The sequence below is a fragment of the Chamaea fasciata genome, unplaced genomic scaffold, assembly GCF_029207755.1.
Source record: "Chamaea fasciata isolate MVZ Bird 193981 ecotype frontalis unplaced genomic scaffold, bChaFas1.0.hap1 SCAF_6, whole genome shotgun sequence".
In the NCBI taxonomy this organism is placed as follows: domain Eukaryota; kingdom Metazoa; phylum Chordata; class Aves; order Passeriformes; family Sylviidae; genus Chamaea; species Chamaea fasciata.
In genome coordinates, this window is record NW_027094091.1 from 46,301,609 (window position 1) to 46,327,077 (window position 25,469).

General features: G+C 40.2%; 1 protein-coding gene across 1 annotated transcript in view; it reads right to left on the reverse strand.

The window, feature by feature from the left end:
* MCUB (mitochondrial calcium uniporter dominant negative subunit beta) overlaps positions 1-25,469 on the reverse strand; it is a 46,778-nt gene that overhangs the window by 6,153 nt on the left and 15,156 nt on the right. The window contains exons 2-3 of the mRNA XM_066186240.1: positions 2,324-2,399; positions 1,881-2,051 (exon numbers count right to left, since the gene is read on the reverse strand). Coding sequence (XP_066042337.1) covers positions 1,881-2,051; positions 2,324-2,399 — 247 coding nt within the window. The remainder of the gene's footprint in view (positions 1-1,880; positions 2,052-2,323; positions 2,400-25,469) is intronic.

A 25,469-nucleotide genomic window follows, 5' to 3' on the forward strand; every position in this document is an offset into this window, starting at 1 on the left:
ATACAGAGCAGAAAACTATTTTGAGTCATTGTTTTAATCTAAGTATTCCCAAATCAGAGGGGATGGGAGTGTGCTTAAACAGATCCGATGAGGTGAAAACAACTCCAATTCATCTCCACTTTGGAATCTGCTGCCTGTCCATGCCAGAAATGCCAGACTTGTACATTTCTTACAAGAATCATCTCGTGCTTCACAAGTGACCCGTGTTTGCACTGATGCAGGAATAGTTAGCTTTTGCTGACATAGAAGAGAAGAAAGCAACCTGGCAGTGAATCCCAAACACTTCTGTCCTGGATGTCTGCACAAGACCAGTACCCAAAGGTTAACTGCTGCCAGCACAAGTTCTGCCTCACCCCACTAAGAAATCCTTTGTAGGAAAAAGCTTCTGTGTTAAGAGGAAGGCCAGCTGCTCACAACGACCCTTTCTTACAATGGCTTCTGAAGATAAAGGGTCTTTTAGGAAATTATCTTCAAGAGAATTTTCTACTTCTGCTCCCTAGCAGACACTGTCAAAACAAGGCAAAACAAGACCAAAAAAACCCAACACCAATGCTCCTGTGTACATGAAGCTCCTGAACACACTGGGATGCACACAGATCACATCTCCATTGCTCCAGAGGACATCAATAAATTGCTCTGTGGAGTATTTTTCTGTTTTACTAAATGTGCCCACAAAAGAAAATAAAGCAACTTCTCTTAGGTCTGTGGCTTTCTGACCTTCTGGGAACATCAATCTATTTTCAGTTTCTTTAAAAGCCCCTCCAGCCCCCTGTCATATCTACCAGAAAGAAAAGAATGTTATGAATCCACCCAGCTATGAAACCAGACCAACTTTCATTGACACCATCCTTCCTTCTGCTTATGTGTCACCTGCTGTTAAATAAATCTTTCCATAGATATGTAGGTATCCTTATTTTTCTTTGTTTTTAGGGGTGTGAGCAGGGAAGGGGGGAAATAGATGCTTTCAGTTAGCCAAATTCAAGTACCTATTCTAACAGATTCAGACAAAAAAAACCATACATCCCAATTCTAGTTTTAAGATTGAAACCTTCTCTAGTACCAGGGCAGGGGTTCCAAGAGCACTGCCAAAATACAGACCAAGTTTTCTTGGAAATAAAGTGGAGAGAATAAGGTTAACTCAATGTTAGTTTTTATCAACAGGCAAACTAAAGAGACAAAACAGAAGACAACAGTGGCAAAGCTTGAGAAAATTATCACTTGGGACAATTTGATAAACAGGGTATTACAAGGAGGAAAGCCCACACCAATGCTAAAATACCAGCTACCGTTTGACCCTAGCAATCAGTTTCCTCTCAACCCAAGAGCCCTGAAATGTTGTACTCAAGGTAATAAATGCAATCTCCTCAATGTCTTAAAAAATTGTCCTTTACTATTGCACACATTATCTGGTTGCTTAGCTCTTGAGTTTTTCATACACAAGTCTGTAGTAGGGCAAATGGACTCTTTTAGCTCTTGATAACACTGAACAACTGGCAGGCATCACATCCAATAGCCGGACAGGTTGTCTTTTAAGAATGATCATGGAGGACAAGGAAAGAAAGAGACATCAAAGAAATCAGGAGATACTTATTTAAAGTCAGTGTTACAAAGAGAAATAATTGAAAAAGATAACAGAGGACACTACTGGGATAAAAGGAGAGTTACAGTAATAGATCCAATTCTGCATTTTTAATCAGCCTTTTCAAGAGGACTCAGTTATTAACTCTGAAACAACAATAAACTCTAGAAGCATTCAAGAGCTACTCCAACAGCAACAGTGCTAAATCTGATGGAGGACTGAACTTCAGCTCCAGAAGAGAAGTACAGTCCATTTAAAAAGGAATGCATTTATTTCAGGGAATAACAGAAAAACAAGATACCTGTTGCAAAGACTTCAGCTCTCTCAATTCCTTTATCTTCTCTTTGCACATCCTGCAGGAATGCTCCTACCGTGGTCACTACTGGCTTGACGGTGAACTGACAGCGTTCACCTCTTGTGGGCAGCATAAGAGTTATCACAGGAAGACCGTGTCTGTAATTAATAGTTACTTCTGGAGGGTAACAAAGTGAAAAAGTTAATTTCACTAAGTGAAAAAGTTGCATTGTAGGTTGTAGTTTAATGTAAAGCTGTTTTTAAAACACAGGATAAATAAGGAAAATTACACCAAAAAAATCCAGATTTTTAAAAATTAATATAGTACTTCTATTTCTGAAAGATATATATAAAACTATGCAACTAATGTTATCTCACGGACTCTCATAAAATGAATAAAAAGCTTGTTGACACTGATGGGAAGGGGGGAAAGTTGCTGTGAAAGCTTACCATCAGATGGCAGCAGCGTGCTGTAAGGTGCTCCTTCCCAGCCCCTCCAAGCTCCGGTGTGCCTCCAGAGTCCCACCTGCAGCATGGACCAAGGGAATTGGCCTTAGAATAGTCAGGATGCAAGGTGTACCTGGTTAAAGGCAGCAGCTAGCCTGTCACGGTGATCTGCTTCCGTGTGATCTGACATCAGCGGTGTCTGCCTGAAGAAAACCCCTTCCTTGGCAATCTCCTATGTAAAAGGTGAAACTACCATTATAGAAAGCAGGAGTTTTGCTAAAGGTATTGCAGTATTGCCCATACTGAAAAAAACCCATTTTCTCTGTTGTGGTTTAATATACTCAAGGAAAAAAAGGGAAGGGGAATGAAAGAAAGGAAAAAAATTTGCAGTGTTTCTGAAGTGCTTCGTGCAACTCCTGCAATAAAACCTCTCCTCTCCCAGTAAAACAGTTGCCTGAAAAACCTCTACCTCATTTGGCACCTAAAGGCAGAATTCCACAGCGTAACTTCCAACAGACGGCATGGCCTCAGTGAAGGCTCACTGCTGAATTATGAACAACAATCACAAATTAAATAAGGGACTGAGGTCACTACCTGTTGCTTCATAATTCTACACTGTATACCAAAAGCTGCCTGTTGAGATTTGTGCTGCTAAAGGACAATAACAACAATACAGCTTGAAGACCTTTTATGTTTTAAATATGAATGGCTGTTTCAACTGCAAGCTGAGAGATGCTGCTGCAACTCCCAACATCACTGTGCTCTGGTACCAGACTGAAGGAGGCACAGCCAGATGCAGTGAATGTCCTCTCTGCCCTGGGACAGCCATGACAGAGCGTTTTTGAACCTGCAGGTTTACATGACAAAGCCTCCCCCTTCCAGAGCCACTGGGGAGAACCATCCCTACACTTCAACATAGGCAGATCAAAACACAGGAGACAACCTGCCTTGAGTAGACCCATTACTTAAAGCTGTCCACCCAGGTGGTGGAAGGTGCAATGTCCTTTGCTTCTACAGTTAATCCCCCTGCACAAGGAGAGGAACAATTTTATTGCAGCAATTCCATGCAGCAGTTTATAGTTATTGCTATAAGCGTAGCAGGTAAAAGGACGGGAAATCACGTCCCTGACTAAGACAGTTAAAAAAACTGTGCATGGGCTGGACCAAGGCCTCGGATTTGAAATATGACAGCTGGGGAAGGTGGAAAACAACATGGAGAGAGATGATAAGGATCGATTTTCCTCCAGTGAGCTTTATAGCTCACCTTTCTGAAGGCTAAAACATTTCAGAATCTGCAAGATAATATTCTTTGACAAGGCAGAAAACAAAACTATAAGTGCACAAGGCCCTGACTATTCAATATGCCAAACACTGTTCACCACATTCACATGATTTATTTGTTTTTAAAGAAATACGACTTTGACTCCTTAGCTGTCTGGATAGGAATATTCTATTAGGTTAAATAAAAAGATAATCTACAAATGAATCCATGTGTTTCAAAGATGTTGATGCTGCACTAATTTTTTACCTGGAACAAGCACTTTTCAGGATTTAAAGATAGTAATTCTGGGAGTTTTCAACGCTGAGAAATTTGTGTGTTGTAGCCTTCAGGTATCAAAGACAGTCAGAAACCCAGACCAAACTGCAGAATTTCTTAAGCACAAAAGTATTGCTCAAGAAAAGGTAGACAGTAGGAGTGCAGGAATGCTGACAGCCACCCAGAGCTAGGACCCATCCAGTAACTTGCCTGTTTCTTGAGCAGAGCAGGAGATTTTCACTGGAGCAGGGCAGGACACAGCCCAACTCACCAGTTCTCACCCCATTTACAGGGGGCACTGCACCCACAAAACATTTAGGAACACACAGCCTGGAGCAGGGAGACAGCCTTCAACACAGGATCTGCTTTGGGACAGTGCACAGGAAAACTCAAGAGCTTTGAACACAACAGCAACTCTTGTTTCTTCAGGGGGATATACAAGGGATAATAAGGAACTAATTTTATTACAGACACTTAATGTGTAACTTTGCAATCGGTGTCTAGATACTGATCATCCAACACACCCCAGGCAATGAATTGCACCCTGCCTGTATTTGAAGTTTACTCAAATTTCCAGCAAAAGAAATGAACTATCTACTTATAGAAGAAGCAGTGCATTCAACAATCAATACAAATTAAAATATTTAGATATGTTTAATATATTAATTTAAAATACTTATTAAATTAAATCATGTTTATTGAAGTAAGATCTTTACAGTAGTTCGTTCTATTGTTCTTTAGATTTTGACATTATCATTCATCATCCACTGAAAGAACGTCTCTATACTGGAGCTTTTCTTTTTCAGATGTCTCTAAATGCAGACTACCCATTAAAATCACCTGCAAAGAATAGAGAAGCAAAAGCCACAGAGCCATGGAGTTGAAGTAATATCTAAATAATTAACTTTCCATATTAGCTCTAGGTTGACGAATTGGGAAGCATGAAGGGCTGAGTTACTTTCTCCCTCCGTTTCCAGATTTAAATCTCCACTTTCAGTGAAGTTATTAAACCATTAGCTTGTGCCCTACAGCCAAATCATTGGGCTGTATTTTTGAGATGCTTGGAATGACCCTTATCCTACCCCTGGAAAAGAAATGTTAGTCAGCAAGCATGGCAGCTACAAGGAAGACTTGAACTCCGGGACCAAAACAAAGAGAATGCCCTCGCAACAACATCAGTGAGAGCTGAAACAGGAATGGATACCCTGAATTAACTGCATTGCAACCTTTGAGATACTCTAAGGAGCACAGCATACCGCTAATAACTCTTTCATATGCCAGTGCGTGAATCTCTTGGCTAATTCCCCTAATCATACAAAGGCTAAGCAGGCTATTCTACATCTTTCTGCAATTTGAACACACGTGTGGCAGGACAGCTAGCTAAAACACCTCTAACACAACCACAATTATGTCTAGAAATCCAAGGCTCGTGAACGGCATTTAGCTGTGAAACACTCCTTCTCCCTTGGTTATACCTGCTTCCTCGTGCAAAATACCTAGAAGCAGCAGTTGGCCACATCTCTTGACTCAGTTCAAGGTATGGGCTCTCCTGGGAGTGAATTCTCATGAGAATTTAAGGCACAGAGTTTAAATTGGGATAAAAATAATTCAACATATTCTGTTAAAAATACCAGTTAGCATAAAACAGAAAATATATATGCAATTTAAATATGTACTTCCTCTGCTAAGGGTGCCTCCAGTCTCTAACAGCAGAGAAGTTGCCACTGTTAAAGTCAAGAGTGGAAATTTCAACAATCTGGTGGCTTACAGCAAAGCGTTATGGACTAATGCAGCAGCATAACTGAGCTGGAAAACCAGACAGGCAGACATGATGAGTGGGAGAGACTGGAATAGAAATACTGAATTTTTCACTTTTGAGAGTGGCAAATGACCTACACTGCAGGTTCTGGAGCTAGCTGTTCCAAATAATCTACCTCTCATGATAGTGAGTGACTGTTCCCACAAACTTAAGCTCAAATTCACTTTGTGACCAGTTATGTCTAAGAAGCTGGTATCATTACCAGTGTATGAGGTGACATGGAAGCCTCTGATTCCTCAGCACTACATATGCAAATAGCAACCTCTCAGGAACTGTAACTTTTGTAGGAAATTGTAATGTGGGTGGGAAGAGAGAGATCACAGAAACAAAAATATTTTTTCACACAAAAAAGTTATCTTGGAAACAGAATTCTACAAAAAGATGTTACAAGGACACTTTCTGAGAACACCATTAATTATTGTTTATTTAATATTGACTTACCACACCAAAATATTGTAACAAATCTGGATCAAAATGCAGCTAGCCAGCAATCATATTTTTGAAATTTTTCTCTGTGTGTGAGATTTTCTAGAGACTGCCCCAAGTCAAACTCATGGGTAGTCATCACAAAAAATAATGCAGACTGCTATATAAATGGTCTGCTATATTCCCATTTCCTTCTCTCTGAGGCAATGATAAGAATCTGATATGGAAAAGTACAATAATAAAATGCCCTACTCCACAAAGCACAAGCATTTTACCCTTAATTACACTGCAGCAAAACACATTCTAATTAAAATGTATCTTCCAGTGTGCTTTTCCTTAGTAATGTAGTGTCACAGGCAAAAGAGGAGAGCTCAGTTATCTCCTGGAGCTGTTGTCCAACACCTGGTACAGCTCCCTCCACACAGCTGCTGAAGAGGACTGCAGGAAAGGAGCAGGAGGAGACAATTCATAGGGGAAACTAGTAGCTGCAAGGTCTAAGAATGAATTTTGGGGCCCTTTTTTCCCCAAATGTCACCAGACAAGCCAACATCCCCACTATCCATTGTTCTCCTCACATCCTGATCACCCAGTTTGAGAGGCAGAGTGCACGACAAGTCACCACCCTGGATGCAGCCTGCTTGAAAGGGCAGGAGAAAAATGAGGGCAGGGACATGCTAGCCACTGTTCAGTGAGGGCCTGTGCTATAAATAGCTGCGTATATTTTCCATACTGACTTACCTGTGTTTCTGATAAACACACTTAGAAGTTCTCTGCAGATGAATGATGTTGGTTCCTGTCTGATTCTCCCAGGGAAACCAATTGAGATTAATTAATTATGGACAACTAATCTGCAGTTTCAGAATAATCTACAGACATTTCAGGATGGTTTAAAATTAAGGGGCAGGAGGAAAAAAAAAGCAAGTGCTGCCACAGTCTACTAAGTTTGCAGATCATGCACAACCAAGCCAAAAACCAAAACTGTTCCAAAAAAATTTACATGAAGTACACATAAGGTATTTCCCTTTTTAAAATTAGTCACTAAGGCCATTTTGGAGATATCTGCTGTTAAATTTCTGTGCTGATTTTGTAAGCAATCCTACATGATCAAGAAAATGAGACATATGGAGTCCTAACAACCACCTACAACCATCTTACATTTGACATACAGATGATTTCTCTCTTATTAACTTTTCATTTGTCTTTTCTTCCACTTAAAGGACAGTCATTATTTCTCCACTAGTCCCAGAAATGATTTAAATGATAATGCAACAACAGCCTCAATGCAAACAGCAGCTTCAGATCACATCACTCAGATTTAGCCATCACTCAGATTTCTGGAAGCCCTACTTAAACTAAACAAACAAAATCCCTGCAACAGACACATCTCTCATTCTGTCATAACATCCCTATACCAATACACCAGTTTCAGCCAGGGAAGATACTTCTGACACCTGGAAATCTATTCAAGATACATCTGTCTTTCCTAGGACAAAAAAACCAAAAAGAGGACAGATTTTTTTTTTTTTAGTTTCCTGAGAGACAGCTTTCCTGTCTCATATGGGCCATTCAGTGAATACCTTCTTCTAGCTGTCCCACAAGGGACTACACTGCAACATTTATAATTCAATCCATTTCTATTTCAATTCTTTCAATGCAGCTAATTCAAAATTGCAATATTTTTAACCCCTTCCTCAGTACAAATCAACTTTAAAAGAAGTAACCAGTAGGTCTCTTTCAGCAAGACAATAGTTTCAACATGAGTACATATGTTCCAGGTATCCAGGTATCTTGAAGAAACAAGACCAATACAGGATTCATATGGTTTTTCATCAAAACTCACTTGCCTTGCAGCACTGTTAAAACCCAATAAAAGAGCCCAAGCAATCACAGTTTTGGTTTCATGTGCCTGTTATTTTTTGTGCCTTTATCATCCCTTCTGATCTTTCATTTCCTGCCTCTGCTCAGATTCCAAGAACACCTGCCACCAGATTTAATCAGCCAAACATTACCAATGACCAAAATGACAGCTATGATAAGTACAGCGAGTCAACTGGCCACCAAGAACCTCTTCTATCAAAGTCCAGCAGATGAAACCCACCACTGCAGAGGGGTTTTGCCAGGGAGACCTTCCACCTAACCTCCTGCTGGGCAGGTGTGCATCCTTCAGCTGCATTCTGCTCCATCACCACCCCTGAGTGCGCTCTCTCCCACTCCCTGCCCACTCCACTGGGTGCACGCACACAGGGGAGAGAATCCATTGTGCAACAGGGGAAGAAGTCCCTCTTCCTGAGATGTATCTCACTGAGACCATCTGACTCTACGCCAGGCACCTGTGGATGCAGAGCTCTAAAGAAGCACCAGGATTTCCAACCACATCAGTCTTACAAGCCATAAAAACAGATGCTGAAAACACTGACATTTAAAGCAGGCTGAAATTAAGCCTTGCCCTCCTCTAACCAGAAGAATGATTACAGTAACTCCTCGCTGCAGCGACTCCTCACTGCAAAGAAGCAACACCAGAAGTGCTGAGGAGATGAGAAGGATGAACATCAGCATCTGCCTGCAGGGTCTTCTGAGGACTACTCTGAAGCTACAGATATTCCCCCTTTTCAAAAGAAGCCCATCTCCAAACCAGTGTAAAAACAGGCCTAAAACCAAGACAGCTGTGCAGGCCAAGTGCATTTTTAGGAGCAACACCACTGTGCCTTATTATTTTATCAAACCTTTTTCTTCTCCTCCGACAAAGAAAAGCCGATCTTAAATCTCTTTGAAGTCTAGAGTTTTACATTATTGGAAATATAAAATCTTCATCCAGCTTCAATGAAGTCTGCTTGTCTGAAAGCTGTTGTTCTTCCCAATCTACTTTATTTTCAGAGGGAAAGATAGGATGCAACACTTAAAAGGTAGTTTGCAAATCAGACAGGAATAAGAATTTGAGAGGGAGGGATTATAGCATGAAAATGCATTTGTGCTTTATCAAAAGCAAAAGCAAGCCTACATCCAAGGGCTGTACCACCTGTTCCCCAAAAGAGTCTAGGTCAAAAGACTAATCTGTCAGCACAGACATGATTTTGAATTTGTTCCCCAGAACAGATATTTGCTCTTGTGCTGTGCCCTTTGGGAAGGCATGATGATCTGGGAAGTGTTGCAAAACTTTAAGAGTAACAAGAGTGACTTCGTTTTCAAAAATACACTTATATTTTGTCAGATAAGAAAATGGGCTGGCTGCCCATTTTCCTAAAAAGGTCTTAGAAAGACCTGTATCTTAATGTACACAGCTGTTTTTATGTTTCTTAAAAAAAAAAAAAAAGCTCAAACTCTTCTCTAGGAATAACATCATTTGTTCAAATTTTCAGACAAGAAAAAGCTTGTTTAAATTTCAGCTGAAATGAGATAACAAGAGACACAAGGATGCAAAGTCAGATGAATGCATTTACATGTTTATCAAAGTTACAGCCAAGTCTTCTCCCACAGAACTTTTCAGATTGAAAGCACTGAGCAGGTTGTAGCACACAGGAAACGATGACATAACTCAAAAACTGAACTGCTTGACAACATTTTCATTTCCAATGGACATTTTCATTTAGAACGTAAATAACCCTGTCCCTCCTCCCCACAACTCAACAGATTTACGTTTTCATATACCTGCAAGGATGTAATTCTCTTTTAGGGGCTTTCTTTCCCCAGGCTTTTCTTTACTCAATTGCAGATTTCAAAATCCTTAAGGCATTTACAGCTTGGCTAATAAAGAAGAGACTACCTGGGAAATTTGACTGACTCAAGGCTTAGAATTAGAATCTGATAGATGCGTGTGAAAAAGTCAGTCAGAATTACCAGCAGTGGAGAAATTCCCAGTGACAGCTCTCACCCAGCTTTTCAGCAAGCTTTTTAGCAGGTAACACACTTCAGAATCACTTCATCAAACAGATCTTGGAAAGGGAACCAGCTGAGCAGCTGCTGAAACGCTCCAGGCAAGGAAAGCTGGCTCTTCAGTTCCTCACCCAGCCACCTCTCCAATAAAGGGCTTCTATCTCTCTCCTGCTGGGGATGTTTCCCATCTAGACCGCACCCCCAAGGCCTCTCCCAGGGTCCGACCACAAGCCACGAGAAACCACAGTACTCTGCAAAATCAAAACAGCCATCTCCCCTGACTAATCCTATCACTTCTTGTCTTTCACTCCCTGAACACTTAACTGCACTTTTCTACGAAATAGCACAGAAACTTTGCTCTCGTGAAGAGCATTTCCCACAGCTAGAAATTTCTCCTGCCCAAAAGGCAGAACTTTTCTTGGCAATGCAGCCTGTTAATTATTATTTGGACGGGCAGGAAAATGTTTGGGATCAAATCTAAGACAACAAAGGACAGCGACAGTCCTTGTCTGGCTTAGTCACACCTAGATTTCCTCTAAATTATACTGGGACTATCTGTTCTTGCACTATTAGAGGTTTGTCCTTTTTCTCTTGCCACAACAATTCCAGAAATGCGTTGTCTATTACCATTATTCCAAAACAGCACATCATATATTGATGGTTTTAGAAATACCATCATATTTTTTTTCTTTAAAAGTCTGCAATTAGACTAGCCCAAACACTTAAGAACTCATTTTTTTTGCAGGCAGCTGTAAACAGGTACCTTTCCAAAGGGAAAACACGTATTTCTTTTGCTTGCTTATCCTAAAAAAAAAAAAAAAAAAAAAAAAAAAAAAAAAAAAAAAAAAAAGAAAAAAAAGAAATAAAAAAAAAGTAGGAGCAGAACAACAAAACAACTGACAGACTAGGTCAAATCAAATGCCTTTCTCTATTAGTAGCTGGCATTACGATGTAGCTATAAGGATAGATCAGATAACAGATTTATAAACAGATTTATAACAGATAGTTATAAAGCAATTCCAAACTGGAACTTAAGAGCTTTACATGTTGCTACACTCCTGTGGAGGCTCAAATTACTTGTAGGGAGTACAGAACACTTTTCACCCTAGTTAGAAAGTAACCCAAGGTGACAAAGGCGCAAGAGCTGAAGTAAACAGAGAATCCTAATACTTTCCCTTTTGATAGTTTCTGATGAATGATGTTTTTTAAACACGTCTAGTGCAAATACTATGAGAACATCCACAGTGTGCAACCAACTGCAAACTTAAAATCACAACTTCATAGGAACTTCAACAGGTGGTGTCAGAAACCCCAGAGCTGCCATTTCAGAGAGCCTGACAGCAGAAACATAACCAATTAAAAAATCAGACAAAACCAAAGGAAGTAAACACTTCTAAGGAAAAGATCGAAGGGGCAACTACAAATGCACCAGTTTCAAGACTTTCCAGCCTTCATGCACACTTTGCAGAGCAGTTACAACAAACTGGGTTTAGCAAGACCAACACTTTACAGAAGAAGACTTCATTCGAAGTCCTTATCAAAGATCTACATAAATAGTTTTAAAACCACAAAACTCATCTAGCAGGCAAGCTTAAAACCATCAATTTGTTTTCTTGAAAGAGAGCTCTGCTGGGAGAAGTAGCTTCAAGAGCTTTCCTGACAGAAAAGTAGCCACAGCAGAGGTCCCTAAAAGATCCAGCCACTCTGGCATGAAACACAAATGTGCTGCCTAGAGTGCAGAGGCCTCACTAGCCCAATAGTTCGGCAAAGGTCCCAATGAGCATGTATGCTCCTGGCACTTCATGACTTGTGTCTAAGTACCCATCACTCCCAAATACTTGTGGACAGAGGTCTCAACATTGCCATTCCCAAAGAGACACACCAAAATGTTGTCAGATGTCAAAAAGGAAACATTTTTGCTTTGTATTTTAATTTTCTTTTGGAAATCTATATTCTCCCACTGCTATTCAAGAGGCTATTTTAATCTAAAACTATGAAATGGCTGTGGCTTTGGTGAAACTATCCACTTCTGTGTTTCAGCTGTTGGCATCAATGCTTTAAAAACATAATTTAGCTGAACCAGCAACTCAGTGAAATCATTTGCAACACCAAATCCATCATAGACAGATTTTTACCTTCTTCCTGCAGGAGTAAAAGCACAAAGCATACACACAGCAATGAAATTTTGACATCAACAACCAATACTGGTTGTGATACACAATACAATTAAGCTATTGTTCTGATCTTCAGTTTTACTCTGTACAACATGCTTGTACATTTATCCTTTTTTACAGAGCATGCAAAGCAAACAAAACCTGAAGTTTTCCTGTAGAGGTTTCTAGTGTTTTTTTTCTAAAGCTTATTATCATAAGAAAAACAATCACACCCAGTACAAGAAGATGAAAGGCTCTGTGTGCCCCGGATGGACCAGAACCTGTGCTCTGATGTGCCTCGCAGGGGGGAAGTGAGCAAAACTGCATGCCAGCTGCTCACTTTTTCACCCCAGAGGCTTTGAACTTCAGCCAATTAAGAGCTGTTCTATTTCCTCTTCCTCAATTAATTCAGGACATGTATCTGAAACACTGATGCAATAGACAGGGCAAGAATCTGGATCTTCTGAATGCAAGGTTTACCACATGTTTTTAGGATTTTATTGCTACAGCAAACAAGAATTCAATGCCACACAGAGCAAGCAGGCAGTAGCCCAAAGATGTTGCTTTTTCTCCTCAAGCCTATAGTAACACCAATACTGGAGGTACTCATCTTGTCTTCCAACACAAGCAGATTGCTGGAACAGTGATTGTAAGGCAGAACCTCTTACCCAGCTCCATCTTTGGGATACATTTAAATGCAGGTGCCATCTATGAATCAGACTCCTGCAGAGAGCAGAATCTCTAGCCTGCAGCACTGACAGAAGTCATGGTGCCAAGTTTCCTCTAAGCTACCTCCAATAAATCCTCTCAGGTTGTTACTTAATAAAGTTAAAACCCAGTTTTGTCCCTAGACTTGCTCCTAATTGAGTGGAAGCATCTTATTCAGGTAAAGTACTACTAGGTGAAAACTCTAATATAAGTTAATAAATCCCACAGAATACATCAGGTTGAAATGTTTATAGCCTGCACTCCAGAACAAGCCACAGCACTGTCCTAGAAAATGAATGGTCTGTGGTAACTCTATTTATCTTCACTTCACTCCCAACATGCACCCAAACTCACACAGGAATTCTATGTTAAGTCCAATTTCAAATAACTTAGAATTGTGCGGTTTGACATATGCATCAATAATGCTTTACTACTCAGAACAAGCAGCACTACATACTTGCATTCCAAGGACCTGAAAACTGCTCAGTTCTTAATCTTGGAATTTTAACACAGGATCACTGGAAAATTAAAGTTTCTCCTTTCCTCTGTTACAGAAATGTGTATATGCAAACAGATTTCCTACCAGTAAAATATTCTGCCACTATATTTTGACATTAAGTATCAAAGAATATCAAGCTTGTCTTATTTTGTAAAGCATTATATTTATATCCAGTTTATGAAGGGAAAAAAAATGGTTGGGGGAAGCCAACAGGTGTTCTAACATGTTGCATCCAATTTCTCAGCAACAGAAGAACAGCAGAGAAATTCATCCCTAAAACACTAACATAGAGGGACAACCTGTATTTTTGATACATCAACCAAACCATTTACTGGAAAGCTACTAATTGTAAATTGGAAAAAAGTATATAAAATAGAATTCAAGATTACATTTAGTCCTGTAAAATTATGGATCCTGTTTCACCCTTGTATCAGCTTAGATCTGAAGGAAGATGTAGAGTACAGGTTAGTATCAGCAGCTGCAAGAACTCCTTGTTCTGAAGAAATCTAAGCTGTCTTCACAGCACTAATAGCTTTTTAAACCCATTAGAAGGCAGCTCTGTGTTATCTACCTCATTAACTGGCACTTCTGAATTTCCAGATAACCTAGTATTTTCCAGGTGAAGTTTCCCAGTTCATCAGAGGCAAGTCAAAGCCCTACCAACTCTGCCAACAGAAGAATAGGGAAAACCTCCTATAATTAACATCCCACCTGAAGGCAGGACTATTTTATGCAGAGTTATGAATGACCTGGTTTGGTTTTTTGAGGTTTTTTTGGTAGTGTGGTTTTCTAGAGGAAAGAGAAACACAATCACACCACATGGCTGTCTACCAAAGTCAGCTTCCAGTAAGATTTAAGACCATTTAATCATGAAGCTTACCAGCCATTCAGTCATAAACAGTTAACAAGTGCTCAAAGAACCAACAGCCTGCATTGCCTCTACTGGGACACAAAATACTTTAGTGCATTAGGGGTATTAATTTTAAATTAAATATAATTGGAGAGGCTACTCAAAACTGGCATTTAATATCTGTTCACTCCTGACAGCACACTTGTCACCCTGCACCACCAAAACAAGAGGAAGGAGCAATGCTCTTCAGGAGCAAGGCTGAGTTGTTCCATCTTGGTCTGTTTTCCCAGTACCTTCTAACAACAATTAACTTGTATGTAAAATAGTTTTAACATGCCTTTCTCTGCATGTGGACAAAAGTACCCCCAAGCAAACAAGAAAACACATTGATACCCCTATCAATGAGGAAAGACTGTTAAAACAAAGTTATAACAAGTTATAATAAATCAAGTTATAATCAAGTTATAACAAAGGTGTTGTCAGAAGCATGGAAAAGATGCGCAACCTACACTGAGAAACCACTCTTCCGTAGGAAAATGGCTTAATAAACTTAAAATACATTCTTCATCTTTGCTGCACTTTTCAGGCTTTTTTTTCCCAGAATTCTTTTGCAAGCTCTTCCCAGTCTAATCTGCCCTTGGACAACAGACAGCACAGACTGTTCCAGGAGTCTATTATAGGAGTGTATCTTTCATTCCTCAGCAAAGGTACGGATTTTAACATCCATAGAGTGAAAGAACCATGCTGACGTATTCTCTGCCATTTTACAGTGCAGCAATTTTCCTCCTGCTGGCAATGCAAGCAGGTGAGCTGGAAGTCAGACCAAGCGGTAATTCTGGTTTTGTCTCACTCTCTAGACTTGGCAAAGGCATTCACATCTGAGTTTAAAGGTAGAGCAGCACCCTCAAGGTGTTTCACGCTTGAGGTGTTTAAGCCTGGCATCAAGCACCCTAAAGTTATCACACACTTCAACCTCAGTCTCACATGCCTTCCAACTGAGCACCCCAAATCTGCGTGCACATCATAAAATGTTGGGGTTCTCAGTTTCTAAACTTAAGCTTCACACTGAAATACAGCTGTAAGACCTTCAGCAGACCATGTAGCCAGCCATAATTTGCCATAATCTGTAACACACATCACTGAATGTTTGGACATGATGATCTTAGGAGATCTTTTCCAACGTGAACGATTCTGTTCTCTTTTCCAACCTGTGGTTCTGTGAGGATGAGATTTAACAAGGTCTGTCTCATGGGCTGTGGCTTAGCACAGAGCAGGCTGTAGCAAACAGAACTAGAGATTTCCATATGGACCCTTACAGGGATTTGTACAACATTCATCACCTACAACCCATCTCTTTCCTTGGGGCAGGTAGCACTCATGGGATAAGGAGATTTGACTGAAAGTGTACATTGGTGCATCATGGTTTCGTATCAGTGACATGTACATATAGAGTACTTTATACACAGCCAATGGCTAGCTGATGGGAACTGCAGGATGCAAACAATGAAAGGTCTGGCTATAAATGCCTATCACAAACAAAATGTTGGTGACTTCAGAGGATATACGAGAGAGCAGAGGACAAATGGCAGACAGATATACTGGTACTCCTTGATATGACTGAGAGTGCCACAACACCACTAGCAATATCTAATTCATTCTCTTTTTTTTGTCCCACATTCAAAATGCCATGAATAAAACTTACTTTTTTAGTTAAGGTGGAAACCTCAACAGCCAACAGGTACACAAATTAATTTGTTCCAGTAGTGCCCAAAAAAACCCCAACCACTGTCTTTGCAATAAGAAAAACTGAATGTAATCAAATATCTGATTTGATCAGCTAAACAACACATAAGGACAGCAAAGAACTCTGGCTGTTGTCAGTTTTTATCTTCCCACATTTTTATTAGAAAAAAAAAATTGTGAAGAAGCGTCACAATACATTAATATCATTTCTGTATTTCCAGTACACAACTGCAGCCAAGACTACTTAGGACAAAACCTTATTTAAACTGCATTTACACTATTTCAGCTCAGGGTTCTCACAAGCAACCAATGCAAGCATGGAAAGGCAGGTACACTTATTTCCACAAAATCATACTATAGCTTAAAGAGGAAGAACCTTTTTGTTTGGTTTGGGGATATTTTGCTATCCTGGTCAGATATTAAATATAGCTCTGCAATCAAAGCACAGATCAACAAACACACCCCAAGATATTAAGGCCAGAATGGACCAGAGAAGTTGATCCTATCTGATGTGCTGCACATGTACAGCATGGCAATTTCTTCACAAAGCTCAGTCTAAGCTGGAATTCCATTTTCTTTTTTCATCAGAAAGCATCTTTGCCTTGACTTAAAAGATTTTAATAGAGGGGTGTTGTGGTTACTCCATAAATCAGAGATGAGAACAATAACCTAGCATAACTAAAAAAGCCCAGATGCTTATTTTTCTTCAATGAGCTGAGCCAGTTGATCTGTAGAGTTTAACCTGCTTAGATGAACAATTCTCTAGCCTCAGAAATGTCTCTTTATTGTAGGTACCTGTAGACTACAAGAAGCTACTTAGGTTGAAAATCTTCAGGGTTTTATTGTAAACTTTCATTGGTTTTTTGGTTGTTGGTTTTTTTTTTTCCTCAGGAAACAATTTTTGTAGTCTCTTTAAAGAAAACTCAAAACATTCCAGTTTTTCAGTGTTCAGAACTCTCCCCATCTTCAACTGCCCCAAAATCTGGGGTTCAAATGCAGCCATCACTATCCTCATGCCTCTGTCACAACAGCCACTTTACAGGACACACTTATCTTTTACGTTCTCTGTTTCCAGATGGGGACTTTATTTTTTACATCCTATAACTTTCTTTTCCTTTTTTTTTTAAACTGTATTGAAACAACACTACTGGGTTTGGTAGCTTATTGGGAAACCTTGGACATGTTACTGCACCTCTAGGGTGGGAATAGTGACACTTAACCTAACTTCTGCTTGCCTTTACATATTATAAGGTATGCAAAGGAATCAATTCCAGCAAGGAGAGAGTTTCCTACCACTGACCTCCCCATTAATCAGCAAAGCAACTGGTAAAACATATTGTTTGGGTCATCTGTGTATCTTACCAGTAATTGTATTTTGCTCTAGACACTGAGGATGCTAAACCATAAACATCAGCAGGTAAGGGCTCTCACACAGCCACACCAAACATGTGGCATCACTGCATTCACAGTTTATTTTGTGCCATCCTGTTTACAGATTCAAAATGTACATTTTAGGTGGTGTTAGTAATTGGTATGCTGGGCACCCACTTAAATCTTACTTGCTCCCACCTCCAGTTGTCAAACTTTAGAATTTGAAGTGGATTACTGCACCTTTCACAGTGTCAGAAATACTCCGTTACAAAAAGAAGGAAGACAGCTTTCAAGTCAATTTTACAAGGACAACTGGCTTCAGGGGTATAAATTAAATATGAAATGCAATAGACACAACAGCAAAAGGTTTCACATCATGCAAACATAATGCTTGCTCAAGAATGCCTTGCAAATCAGAAAGAAAAAAACACCACTTCTTTCTTATGGTCAAGCTAACCTGCCATCTCATACCTCTGTTATATTATGTGTGATTACCCATTTCCTTACAAAATTGCAGAGCAGTCAGAGCCCAGCTTTTGTCAAATGGTGAATAGCTGAATTTCCTTCTGTTTTGAAATACCAAGCTGCCAGCCACAGGCAATTTCCAAGCGAGTCCGTAAAATGTCCCTAGAACCATAATTAAAAATAATAAAATCTCAGTTTTGTTTCATAATTAATGTCCTACAAGTAAAAGCAGTGCAATCACCTGTACATGAAATGAATCAGAAGTAAACCATTTACTCTCTTCAAAGGACTTAATGACTCAGTTATTTTTCCAAGGAAAGGCTGGCAAAGTCTAAAGCTCAGTGTCACCTCTAGAAGATTAAAGCAACAAATCAAAGACTATTTATTCTTTATTATTCTTTATCATTATTATCCAGAGCTTCATGGTAACTGTTAAAGGTAAATGACAAGCCACACTGCAGAGACTCATACTCCTGTTCTGCCTAGAGCCAAGATAAGCCAATCCAAACCCTGAGCTATGGGAAAATGATATCAGAGGAACTTCAACAGCTATTTCATACCTATATATATATATAGACACCTATATCTATTTCTACATAAATAAATAAATAAATAAATAAATAGCCTTCCCATCCTTAGCTTGAATTAGAAAGGCCTGAAAACCAGGTGGATTTTGATCAGTGAACTCCCCAGCTCACTTCAGAATTCTCTTCTGGTAAGGAACAAAAATATTATTTTGGCTTGATTCAACTTGATCTATTTCTGTTTTGCTGCTAAACCATGCTTGTTATTTCCAGAACATTAACATTTGCATTGCATCCTCACTATCTGGAATCTATATCTCCTGGAAATGCGGCATCCAGTTCTCCAAAAGCAGCACTGCATTTATTCTTACCAGCCAGGAATACAACCGCAGACATTGGGTCCACATTTGTGCAGCTCCCAAAGGGCTTTAGTAGCCTAAAGATTACTTTTTTCTTTAAAGGAAGTCTCTTACACACTTATCAGGGTCCTGAACAACTGCATTTTGGGAGAGGTTCATCACATATCCCACCACTCACCCAAATCTACATGACCAAGGTCAGCAAAATAATACATTGACAAAAGGAAGAAAAGAATCTCAACACCCTTGGAATTACCCTTGGAGCTCCTGAACCTGCTAACAAATTTCCACTCAAGTCTTGAGAGATGGCAGGCACACAGTCACTCCTTGCATTGCCAACTGGGGACCCACTGATGCTTCCCACTCTCAGCTCAACATGGCATGTCCTGTGGGCAAGGATAACTAGGGGAATATTTGTCACATACCTGCAGAAAAACAGCCTTGTTAGGTCTGTGAGCCATCTAACTGCGACGTCTTGTCCTGTGCAACCTATAATCCCATCATTACAGGCTGTACAGGCTACCTGAACAGAAACATCAAAAAAGGCTGGTAAGGGATCTTTTAGCTCTGCACCAGTTTTGCACATACCTTGAATTTACACAGAACAGAATTCCCATAAGGCAAGGCTTATATTTTCTGGTGTTCCAGAGAAATTCAGCCTAAAACAAAGTGATACTTCAGTGAGAGCATGGTAGACGGAGAAGGGAAGGGAGTTGCTGTAGCTATAAAATGGCTCAAGCCTTCACAACATGTTACAGGTCTAAAGGTAGAAAATCGAAGTACATTGTTCCAGCAATGATGTTTGGGTTTTCTGTACTGTTTAAGTCTATCACAGGGAGTTCAGCAGGGCAAATGTGACCAGCATCACAACACCAACCTACAGCACCACAGACTTGCTGCTTTTCTCTCTGCAGCCCTTTATGCACCTTAGCCTTGCCTCTACACCACTGCCACCATTCCTGTAGTGACACCTCCCTCTCACTCTCAATTTGCATTTTAATAACCCAGAGATCCCACCTATATTTTGCTATTACCACCTAAATTTTACAGGTATTCTGTACAGCCCGAATTTACTCTGACAATGCCTGGGATGTCAACAAAAATAAACTACAAATTGTGGGGTTAGTTTCTTTGTTTCCAGGCTTAGCATTTGACTCTTAAGAGCAATCCAGGGTGGGCAGACCCTCCATAATACGGGTAAGGAACCTTTCAGCTAGAGCTCTGCAGGGCAGGAAGGACAGACACTTGGAGAAGGAAAAGAAAGGCTTCAAGGAAGCTGTTGGGAGCGCTGCTGTCAATCTTCAGTAGTCCTGCAATTCTGTTCTCTCGCCTGGTGGTGCTCACAAACATATTTCCATCTCTCCACAATTTCTCATAATACTTTTATCCCAGATGAGACCATTTCCCCATCATGTTCCTATTATCAGGATCATGAAAGGAAGACCTTCCACATGGAGCCAAGTAGGTAAGTACAACAGCACCATCTCCCTTCACTTTCTTCATCTGAAAAGATGAAGACCTGTGTTTAAGAAATCAAATAGGAAACAGCTGACTTCAAGTGCTGTGCTTCTAGCTGTTGGTACTTACCCAATCTTACTATTAACATGACAGTCTCTTTCTGAGAACTTTAAAATATGAGATACAACTACTTGCCTGCATACAAGTCAGGCAGTTAAGCTGAAGAAATTCACCCATCACCATGTATTTTTTATAATACATGTAGGAAGTAATTAATCGATCTACCTTTTCTTTTTTTTTTTTTTTCCCCAAAGAAAAATACCATGAAAAGCAATAGCCAGATGAGAAATTTGGACATATCAAAATTCTTTAAAAACCACAAATGCATTTTGCGTATTATGCATTTCTCAGAAATGATACAACATGCAAATGGTACTGAAATATCTGAAGTGAAACACTTCAGACAAGAAGCTGCCTGCCACTTCTCTGATAGTTATTTCTTTGTCATAATCAGGCAAGTTGTTTTGACAGTTACACTCTATGTTGACTATAAATCTGTGGATATTTCATGGATGATTGAACTGGAACAACTACCAGCAATATCCATCAGCTTGGAGCACGAAGATTTAGCCATGGTCTAATAGCTAATTGCAAACCTGTATGAGTCAAAGTGCTGAAAACCTGTATTTACTTTACACTGTTCAAGTTCATTTGGATTTTATAAAGTAACTGTAAACTACCTGACTAAATTAACAATGTACTTCATGAGCTGCATCTAAACAGGAAAGGAAACAGCTCAAATGTAGAAATGAGGAAGGAAGAGCTTTCTGAAAGTTAAACTGGAACAAGAGTAAAAATGCTTACAGGGTCGCAGGTTTCCTGTTTCCATGGAGTGCTGTTTCTTTACACTAAATCAATAACTTTAGTTCATGTTGCTGTTTAGTTCCTGCCATGAAAAAAGTCATGCTCCTGTGTCAGGACAGCTGACGCCTGAGGAGCAGCTGCTCTGGTAGGTCCTGCACTTCAGCCTGCGACAGACAGCAGCTCATTGACACCTGCCAAGGAAGGATACAGGAGTGCCCTACGACAGCCCCCTGCAGCTCCTCACTCCACGTTCTCTGAAAGATGCCTCTGCTTCAACAGTCTGATCCTACGTGGTAATCACCGCAGGCATCTGAAATACGAGACAGAATGAGCACCTGGCATCTCGGTCCTTTCCAGTGCTATCTGCAACTGTTGGGTGTCCAGGCACAGACAGTAAAGAGCACCTCTGCAGAGAACAGAACAGCTGCCCGTACCTGCAGCTCAACAACAGAGCAGTGAGCCTGCTGAAAGGTGTTTTAGAAAGAGTTGCTTTGCAGAATAGGGAAAAGTAGGAGGTAGAAAATACATTCTTATCTTTTAGAGCCCTTCCAGCTAATTTGATTATAAGTCTCTTCTTCACAGTATGATTGACTGTCTCTGAATCTCAGACAACTGCTGCAGGCAGGGAAGAACAATTAACTTCTTTATCAACTTTGAAAAACCAAGACAGTTTAAATAACTTAAGTTACTTAAGGGTAACAGAAAAAACTTACGGCAGAGGAAAGAACAAACCTGGTCTGAGTATCATCTCTGCCTCATTTGTGAAAAAGTGCTGTGTGCTTCCCTGTCCTAAGACTCAGCAGAAAAAACCTCTACCAAGATAAACATTACATTTTAAACTATCCACATACAACTTTTGAATTTTAAATCTTTTATGTCTAAATCCATTTCTTTTGTAAGTGCGTATTTTTGTTGACTTAGTATTTTTTATCAAGGGCCCTTGGGTTTTTTTTGGAGTGTTGTCAAAATATCTGCTGCCTGTATTTTGAGTATATAGCAGATCAGTTGTGAAGAAACAAGAACCACATGAAAACCAAGAACTGCTCTTAAACCCTCCGAATGGCCCTCATGGTCCATCAACAGTCCAGCCAGCTCAACAACCTCCTAAAATCCCTTAGGGGCACCCAAGGAAGAATGAGAACAAGGAAAGAATGCTTTCACTCCCTTTCACAGCCCATTTTACAGGTTTTCACTCTGCAAGAGCAAAATACAAATACGTTTAAAGTGGCTTTCACAAAATGCAGCAGCCTGACATCCCTGCCACACTCTGATTCTGCTTTGTGTCACAACTGTCACTCCAAAGATCACATGTATTAAAGACGCTCAGTAACTTGTGTTTAGGAGATCTAATTTCATAGGCTTCAGCTATTCTGCCAAACAGAAAACAGCTGCAACAAACAGAAACAACAAATGCAGCACAGAGGGGCTGCACACACTGCAGCCAGCTCTGCTCCACACTCTGGCCTGCTTCAGGTAGACTCCTGTCATTCCTGCATGCCTCAGGGACCATAAACAGCAGAAAATGCAACTGGCACATCCTCAAAGAAAAACACCAAGGAAGAGCAGCAGAAGGCTAAGAAAGAGTCCCTGGCAAAGGAGGAGAAGTTGTTCTCACCTGCAGCTTGCTGTCTCCTGCAGCCACCACCTTCACATTTCGATTGCCTGGCAGTTTTTTCAGAATCCTAGGGAAATGCCACAGACCCAACTTCCTCAGCTGACCTAAAAAGCTTTTGAAGCAGATCCAGCAGCAGCCAGACTGCTGAGGCTTTTGTTCATCTCACTGAGACACCAGGATGCCCACACTGTGTTGGAGAAGGAAGGATCATCACTATCAGTGAGGTCACTGCTCTGCTCACTGGTGCACAAGTTACAAATCAGAGAACTTGGGAATATTACCAATGTTACCTTTAAGTAACTTAGATTATCTAAACTGTGTTGGTTTTTTCAAAGCACATAAAGAAGTAATTATTTTTCCCTTCCTGCAGCAGTCTTCTGAGGATCACAGAGAGAGATGCTCAATTATACTGTGAGGACGAGACTCATCATCAAATTAGCTGGAAGGGCTTTAAAAGATAATCACTCATGAATTAAGTGATGAGTTAATGAAATCATGTTAGACTATCCTGTACAAAGGGGATTGAGTTCATTTGACATACTTGTTTGCTTTCATTCACAATAAGCTCATTAAATAAAGTTTAGTTTATAGAGTATATTGTCCTGTAAATTTGAGAGATTGAAAAGGATTGTGACACTCCTTCCCCCAGACTGGTGTTCAAGGATGAGAAGAAAGTGAGGAGTTCATCAGCATTTGTCTGTAGGACCTAAGCACAGTTAACTCTAGGTGAACACTAGATTCAAGTAACGCTGACAGCTCACATGACCAATGTCCCGAGATGAAGCCAGGCTCAATAGATAGCTCTAATCACCCTAAAAAGACAAGATATTCATTGCTACATATTTTCTAGATATCCATCTAGGAAGTCACGCACAGGATACCCGAAGTTTCCATTTCAGACATAGCCCCGGCTATATGCAGAGTTCTATTTTTTGTGTGTGTGCTTATACCTCTCACACTTGTTAGATTTATGAGCCCCAGCAGTCACTGCTTAGGCAAGTTATATATATTTAATTCTTACATTTTTCCTCATAAATTAATCTATACAGCTTCTACCCATTTATTGCTTCAGAGTTCTGACCACTGTCTTTATAGCAAGAACACTAATATAGTATTTCAACTATTGTTGTACCAGCACTCTTCTTCTCTTGTCCCCTGAAACAACTTCTCCTACACATGCAACACAACTACACTGACATTTCCTACCACCCTAGCATATTCACAGAGATTCCTCATTTAAAACCTTTACTCAGGAGTGCCAAAATTCAGTGGGTTTCCTCATTGGGAGATGGGGAAGAGCATGACAAAGGTATTACATTCCGCTTTTTCGTTTGACCAGCAATTTTTTGTCCAGAACTGAGATAATGCCAAGTGGAAATCAAGCAACTTCAGTTTAATTTATTACAACAAAAATTACAAAATAAGCCCTATGTTAATCTCAATAAAGCCTCTCAGATTTCTCTGCAGGTGCCTTTCAGTTTCTCTCTCAACATGTATGCCATTTGATTTCACTGGGACACAAAAGGAATTTACAGTGATTAATCTCTTTTATCAAATGTCTCTGTTTCCAGCACCAGTTAGACAGCACAGCCTGGGAAAAAAACCAAAACCATCAGCCACTTCAGAAATTCATCTAGTGTTCTGCCTATGCAAAACATAAGGTACACATAAGTACAGTCTCTATTCAGCAGCAGCAGCTGCAGGGTGATGTTGGCAGCTGTGTTAAGACACAGCAGGTGTTGCTCTACTGCTGCTGCTCTTCCCCTTCATGTAACACAGATTCTGGACCTCTGCAGACACAAGGACTGCAGCCCTGAGGAAGAAGCTAGAGTGACCATAAGGGGGGCTGGGAAGGAGGACAACATCAAATCAGGCTGGCAAACTCATGACTATACCTGCAAACATCATCTATGATACAGAGAAAGGCCTTGAGTGATCAGCACAGATCCAAAGCTTAGCCCTATACCAGCCACTGTGAAGAAAATTACCCCACACGAAACCATCTGTACTATACCAACTCTCCAGCACAAGCAGAAACTTGTTTTCTGGTGATTCTCAATAAAAACTCAATGTATTGTAGTTTCTTTCTTAAAGGAACTGAATATTAACTGTCCTTGCTGAAGAAGCAGGACCCTTTGCAGCCACTTGCCTGGAAACCTATGATCTGTGCACGGTTTATTACCTCATTATACTGATGGCTGAAGAAAAATGAGACTCTAAGAGCTGTCTGTTTCTGCTAAATATGTAACTACCAGAATTATGCTAACAGACTTCTCAGCTTGATTCTCCGTAACTTTACTTCAGAATCATGTTTTCCTCATCCCTTATGGCCTGAAGCTGAGAGTGTATGGTATTTAGCAACATAAGAACATTTTTCCTCTAGGATGTGAATGGATCCTACTAATATACTATGATAACATTAACTCTGAAATGAACTTCAGTCACTCTTATCTCTTCAGATAAAGAATCATCTGAATGTTTGCTCTACACTTGTTGCTTTATGAGCTTCACCTTCACAGATTAGAAAAACTTTTCCCAGCTATTAACAGAGGGAAAGAAAAAGGCTTAGCCTCTGAAATTGTTTGAAGGACACAGAGGGGTTGAATTTCACAGTTATGGATCAGGTGTTATCCAGCTGGGCATAGACCAGGGTGAGGAAGGGCAGATGTGGAAAAAGTCATCAGGCAATTCCAGGCACCAACAGCTAGAGGAAAGGCCAGCATCAAGTGTAGAGCAGCCCCAACCTTTGCACCATTCTGAAGATGCAGGACAAGTCCTGGCCACTCTCTGTTCCAGCTGTCTGTTCTAGTGCCCACAGCTCCTCCACACAGCAAGAACTGCAGGAACAAGGCACCTCCTTTTCTAAGGAGTTTGAATGAGAGAGTGGC